General features: G+C 41.5%; 1 protein-coding gene across 1 annotated transcript in view; it reads right to left on the reverse strand.

The window, feature by feature from the left end:
- The window catches only part of celf6 (CUGBP Elav-like family member 6), a 145,027-nt gene that overhangs the window by 45,011 nt on the left and 92,718 nt on the right, over positions 1–7,298 (reverse strand). The window contains exon 3 of the mRNA XM_013909446.1: positions 6,586–6,634. Within this exon, the coding sequence (XP_013764900.1) occupies positions 6,586–6,634 (49 nt within the window). The remainder of the gene's footprint in view (positions 1–6,585; positions 6,635–7,298) is intronic.

The raw sequence follows: 7,298 nt of genomic DNA on the forward strand, positions 1-7,298 counted from the left end.
AGTGTGTGTGTGTGTGTATGTGTGTGTGTGTGTATTACCTTGCCTGTGACATAGATCCAGTAATGTTGCTACCTAAGCCTTCCTCTTAATGTGAGTGAGAGATACATAACTGAAGCCCATGTTGACGTGGATGTTTGGGCCATTAAGGAATCAAGATATACTGATAAAAAGTAGACTACTGGAAGAACGCAAACATGTACAAGGACTGTAAATATGGACTTGATAGAATGCTAGCATGCCAGCTGATCCAGTGAGACAGGTTATAAGGAACACATGTGGGAACAACGAATGAGCAGAGAATTAACACTGACACTTAAAATACCAAGAAACACTTGGAAGCTCAGTGTAATATTATCATTCAATGAATGTTAATATCAGAGCTGGAGATCCAGGGGCTACAGTGCAGTGGGAACAACAGACAGCTTAGTAGAAGAGAGCAGTGGAAGTGAACTAGATGATGCCCAGCCCCTTGCAATGACAGATGCATCTACTGAGCTGAGGATGAAGATCATTGCAGAATTCAAAGCTATCAACTCAACCTCAAAATATCCACCCAACTAAGAGTACAACACAACAGAATGTTAGAGGGTTAACTGAGGTGCAGAAAGCCACCATGAGTGACAGATCCCTAATGAAAAAAGAGGTACCACACGATTCTACAATGGAGGCTCTAGAAACTACCAAACAAAGGCTCAAAGTCCACTAGACGGAAGAGATTCACCAGAAAAGAAGAGGCCAAGAGAATAAATGACCTGTTCTCCAAAGAGCCATCCAGGGTGTATTCTCAGCTATAAGGGAATAACATAACAAGTGTAGACCCACCCACCAGTACTGTTGAAACTGTATAAGCAATACAGAAAGAAAATCTGTGCGAAAGAGATGGCACACAACTAACACCAAGTGGCTGGTGGATCTAAGAGCAGACTTAAGAGCACACCACAACAACCTGCCAGAACAAGAGCCAGTCCACATAACAAAGAATCCTGATCCAAAGGATCCCAACAAGGGCATGATACCATCAAACTGGCCATTTAATTGTCTCTGTACAATATGGAAGCTCCGCATTGACCAGGCTGAGTTGGCACTTGAGTCAATTGGCCACCCACCAAAGTTTGCTGCCCCCCACGTCCACGGATAAAACTGTTTTGCATAAATGTGATGGCGAATGATTATTTTTGTTTTGTACCTGCAAATAGTTGGTTTTGAAAAAAATTAAGGTATCTGTGTGGTATTTGAAATTTCAAAAATCTTATTTCCAGTGAAAGGACTACTGACCTAATTACTTGGTAATATTTGTTTACCATATTATTTACACGTATTTGATCCATATCATGTTGCAGAATTGGGCTGGTGCCAATCCCTGGACAGATCACTGGTGCAGGCAACAGTTCACAATCTTACAATATATGATTGTTACTTGTCTTTCCTGATTAAGTTTGCTGTTAAAGTTAACTCCATTCTAGGAAAGTGAATCTTAAGCTACTTCTGCTCAGCTCTGCTGAGGATCATTACAGCGATGGTTGGGACTTCCAGTCAAGGAAATTAACTACGTACATAATTAACTATGTACATATTTATCTTCTTTCTGTCTCTTTGCCATATTCTTCAAGTAACCTATATTTGACAACAGCATAATAAAACTGGAAATTCTGTTTTTGGTGTGCCACCCCAGTGTTTTTGGGGACCCCTATAAGGCCACCCATATGAAAGGAATTCTGGAGGAGCTCCTGCCTGGATTGACTACAGGAAAGCCTACGACACAATCCCCATACATGGATACTTTAGAGCTTGGGACTGTACAAGGCTAATGCACTGATAACATTCAACAGGACCTTAATGGGACTGTGGAAGACAACACTGGAGGCTAACTCTAGAGCAATTGCACAAGTTATCATTAAGTATGAATACAGATATAGATTCAGGAGTGGAGTAACCATAACCCAAATCCGGTACATGACCCATGCTTTACACCAGAAGTGAGACAGTCATCAACTCACTGATGCACCTCACCAGGCAGGATCAGTGATATATGGACACACCTGAAGCCCATACATTTCTCTTAACTAACTTTAGGACATAATAATCTTTAAGGTAAGGTTATGTTAGACTAGATGTAATTTCCTGTATTAATATATTGCAAGAAATTTAAATATTTAATGTGTGAATATCAATATGTGAATCATATTCTGATTGTACATTAAGATTTTTGTCAGACTTCTAATCAGCAGAAAAATTTGGGGTTTGGGGATTTTGCATAAAGGGATATACATAAAGTATTAATATATAGAATGTCAACAACCTGAAAATGATTCATTTCACCTTTCACATTTCAATGTTGATGATGTGTATGGAAAAAATGTCTTTCTGAGGTTTTTGTTTGATGGGATTTGATCATATTTCTATGTCAGCATTAGGGTTAAATGTATTTAGTTGTTTTTTGTTTTGGTTTGCCTATTTGATATGCCTATCTTAAGATTAACTTGGACCAAATCTAACAGCCTAAGCACAGCCCAATTTTCAGAAACCATAAAAACATCCATGGATATCTGGTACTTAATGGGAAAAACTCAAAAATAAATTGAACAGCCAAAAATAGCAATCCCACATGAGGCTTGAATTTCTCCTCTTTGGGCATATTTCTTAATTTAACAACATAATATTCTGAAATGGTACTCTCCACATTGGAAAACGATGCTAAATGGATACCCAGTATGTCACAAATATCACAACAAACATTTCTAACCAAGCATCGGTGTCTGTTGAGATAGGGAATATGCATGCGTTTACTTCAAAGGCCTCATTCTATTTCTGACACGTTTCATTCCTACCCGGTTACCAGACATAGTTAGACCCCATTCCAGAGCAAAATAATGTGGAACCACACACTAAACCTCTCTGCTGTTGGTCCCTATTTGATGTGTACAAGTGGATTATCCAGTATAGTGAGGTACTAAATGGAATAATCAGGGGAGAACAAACATCTAAATTGTCAGCATATCAGGCATGATGGTACATGATACAGGCTTTGTATTTGTGAACACATTACTTATGCCACTGGAGCTATCACATCTATTTAACTGATGGGGGTAGGGAGGGTAGCTTTAAATGCCGTTATGCATGTTCAAAAAATAACACAGAACGATCAAGAAAACCTGAGAGAAATTAACTGTATACAGTATCCTAAAAGCTAGGCCATTCAGTCGGTGCCTTGAAACCTAAAATTAAAACAGAATAACTGACTTTGATGGAAATCCCACATATTAACTGCTAACAGGAATCTTTTTTTTGGCACAATTCTTTCCAGAGGCACAGGGGGATATTTTGGGTTCATTTGCATGTAAAGTGGTGCATGTTCCGTCTGTGGGTTTGAGGTGCCTCCAGACTCCCCCTCCCTTGTAGCCCGCCCGACTGACTCAGTGAGCAGCCCTCACTCTTCCCAACCTGCTGGGCTGGGGCACAACAGCGCAGCACAAAACATCTTAAGGTCCTGTCAATCTCTCCACTGGCCAACTGAGGACAGCCTTCTGAAGAGCAGCAGGTTGGCAAAGACAAACACGAGCCATTCACAAAGACTCCCCTCAGCCAGACAGACAAAAGGCATGGACAAGATATTAAAAAGGTTCACATAGGGTTGCTGAGTATTAAGTGCAGGGGTGGAAATTATTCTGACACTGTATAAGTTTCCAATATGAGAAAAGTATGGAGAGCTAAGATGTGTAGACAAATGTACTGAGTGGCACTTTGTGAAAAAGTCGATGTTGATGGATGTTGATGGAGGTTGCTGGGCATTTCAAGAGAGTGTTGAAACCATCTTATCAGAGTTAATAAAAGGAGAGGGTGTCGCTGGATGACCCATCATCTTTCTTCTCATCAGTGTGGTCTCCAGTCTCACAGCAGTGGCTAGAGGAGTGGGACCTGGCTCGAAGATTGTGTTTAGATAATGGCCATCTCCAATCATAGATAATCTGGCCCCATCTTTTCTTCACAGACACAGCAGCAGACAAGGTCAGGGGGAAAAAGATTCCTGGCGAGGCAAGGCGGAGATAGGGATGGGGCGGCTCTGAGATGATTTACTGCTGAGATTCACTCAGCTGCCTCCATCACCCTCCGTTAACTTTCTCATCCTGTCGTCTCTTCCCCTCTTGCTCTTTTTGTCTTCCATCTCTCACTCTCTTGCATTTCTCTGTGGGCCTTGTACTGAATCCCCATTTCTGTATCACTTGCTTCTTCTCCTACTTTACTCTGTTTTGCAAATGGTAGATGGACAAAGAAAGGGTAAAGTGGTTATATGGAAAGATCTATTGTAGAGATGCATTTTTCATTTTGGATTTTAAGTCAATTTTCTTAGGTTTCAAGTGCCTTTTCCTCCAATGACCACAGACCAATTGACAAAAAAACAAACAAACAAAAGAACAGGGTGCCGAGTACATTCAAAGTACACTGAGTAAATGTTAAATTGTCATAGTTGTGATAAGAGACAGATTAAAAGGCAGCTAAGCTCCCCTACAATGCTAAGTTCTTTCTTGAAAATCTAAGGAAAATATAAAGTAGGCATGAGCCATTGTAATAGACAGCCAGAGAATGTGCTCTATGATCCACAGCGGTAGCCTATTGGCACTATGGTGTGGTGCTATGGCCCCCTACCAGCCATTCTTTGAGCACTGATTTTTATTTCTCCTCCTGACACTCCCATATCCCCAGGGAGAGGACGTCTCTCAGGGACAGTGTGCACAAAAGAAGTGCTACCAGAGTCTCCAAATGGAGTAATGGGCCCTAATGTCTGCACAGGCACGTAATCGAGACCCTTCCACAAGTTCCCATGACAGATAATTGCTGATGTCTTGGTAGTGATAAATGTGACTCCATTCTAGAGGTGCAAATGTCCTGGTTCAGCCCTGGATTTGACAGTCTAAAGGCCCCACTGGGATTGGTGTACCTGACTGGTCCTGAGCCTTCCACAGATGACTCCCTCGCTACTTTCTCACTTTTAGTCAGCCCTAGCAGGGCTGTCTATTTTCCTTTAACCACAAGCCTTCATAGTAAATCTCATTTCATTGTCAGCCATGACTGTGGTTTACTTCCCTGGCCTGTCTGCTGACTTCCTGTTGCCATTAACGCTCAATATCTCTGTTGGGGCCTGTCTGCTCAGTCTTATTTCATTCTGTGCTGTGTCCTATCCTGTCCTCCTATATAGAAAGTTCATCTGACAGACTAGCAGGGGCAGCGTAAAAGCCTTCTGTATTTCATTCAGACTACCTGTTCATCTCCCTTCTCTTTCTGCAGAGAAAAGGGTAGTAATTGATATTGGGACCCATCCATCCTCCCCTCTTAAGCCGAGAGATCCAATTTATCTTGGTAAGAATGCCGATTGGCTCTCTCCCAGGCCTTGTCAGTCAGACTTTTCCTGTTTTTAGATGGCCGTTAATTAAAGTGCTGCCATGACAAAAATAAGATCTGCATGGGGGGGGGGGGTATGGCAATTGAAATGGCCCATCAGACTAACACTTGACCACATAAATCAGCAAAGTGACTCAGTGTAAACTGACCTAGGCAGTCTAAATCACCACTCTGAAATGAAAGCACGGGGCTGACACAGACCTGTTCGGTTAGATCAAATTCAGCCCACATAAATCTTTTTTTTAAACTTAATCTGCATTATTCTCAGTGATGTTAGTCAAAAGGGACATTAGAATGATCTAGTCAATCACCATGAAAGTCAAATTAGTGATGATAGAAAGCTGTGCAAAAGAATCTGCACAATGTTAAAGCAGAATGTGATGTTTTGATATCACAATTCGTTAATTCATACCACAATTCATACCTTTTCGTACTAAGCAAAAGACATATCCATTGAGTTCTACTGAAATGCTCACATCACATAATGGAAATCATTGAAAATTACTTAATTTAACTTTACATGGTTCCATTTATCAGTGCTATTATATGCTATTTATGAGGCAGATAAATTGATAGGAATATAGACAAGTAAAAAGACAGGTTAGTGAATAGGTAGGTAGATAAGTCTATCTGAGGTAATGCAGAGTTTTCATAGAGTGATAGAAGGTGTTACTATCAACTACTGTAGTCATGCTCTTATTTTAGGATAAAACACATTATGGCTATACCACAAATGTTCCAAACGTCTTAGATCATGATACCTCAAAATGGTATTCGGTCGTAGTGCTGAGCCAGTTGACATGTTTTTAAGTTCTGACTCATCTATGTATGTTTGGACAATATTTTCCTCTTAATATTGACTTTAAAATCAGGAATAAAGATTATTCCCTCCCTATTCTTTTCTATTTTCTCAATATTTTATTTCGTTCCATGTCTTTCTATCTTGCCTTTGAACTGCTCCCAGTGACTATAAACCTGAGAAAGCCCCTCTGCTGGCACAGACTGGAAGTCAATAGAAGCAAGTGACCTATATTACAGGCTAGTCTACTAACTCCTGGTATTTTCTCAAGTGAGAGCAGACTATTAGGGATTACATGAGTGCTATTTCAGTGTATTTGTGTTTTTACATGTGTGTGTTTTCTAATGGGGGGGTGGGGGTGCAACAGAGACCAAGAGAAGGTTAATTACCTCCTCGTCCTTCGCTGTCAGCAGGTTTCACCTGGATGGGCCGGTTCATCTGGAGAGAAAGGGAAAGAAGTAGATGGAGAGAAAGAAAGAGTGAGAAGAAAGAAAAGGGAAATCCCACGTTAGCTGGAAACCATATAAGGTGCAAGATGTTGCAATGTTCCTGGTGTTAATGTCCTGAGTTTGTCCTCCTCTGTTAGCTAAACACAAAAATCAAATGGTGAAGATGGCATAAAAAGAGATAAATCTGTCCAGTACTCCATGCCAGCATGTTTAATTAATCCAGGGCACTGCCTCTAGAGATGCCTGAATTCCCCTCACAGTTCAGCAGAATTAGCACTTTTCAATGACGGAGCCACACTGGGTGTCAGATGGCACTTGGAGATTAATGCCATTACATCAGCCACTCCCAGCCCCACCGGGAGAGGTCCTTTCTGGCTGGCCCTTGCTCTTCCTGTCCCCTCCTGGCTCCAGACTCCCAGTCACCAGCTATATCCTGCTCATTCCTGACCCTCAGCAATCCCTCTTTTCTGCCTGCATCCCCTCCTCCCCTTTCGCATCTCTACCCAGGAGCCCTTTTGTGACTTACAACCAATATGCTACTGGTCTGGTCAGCCAACTCCACCCTTCCCAAGCACCCTCCTTGTGCTAGAGCCTCCGAACGGCATAGCTATGAGCTTCTGAAAGGTTAACAGTAGGGAATTAATTTCATAGTG

Source organism: Pundamilia nyererei, unplaced genomic scaffold (assembly GCF_000239375.1).
Source record: "Pundamilia nyererei isolate P.nyererei 1_Seehausen unplaced genomic scaffold, PunNye1.0 scaffold00025, whole genome shotgun sequence".
In the NCBI taxonomy this organism is placed as follows: domain Eukaryota; kingdom Metazoa; phylum Chordata; class Actinopteri; order Cichliformes; family Cichlidae; genus Pundamilia; species Pundamilia nyererei.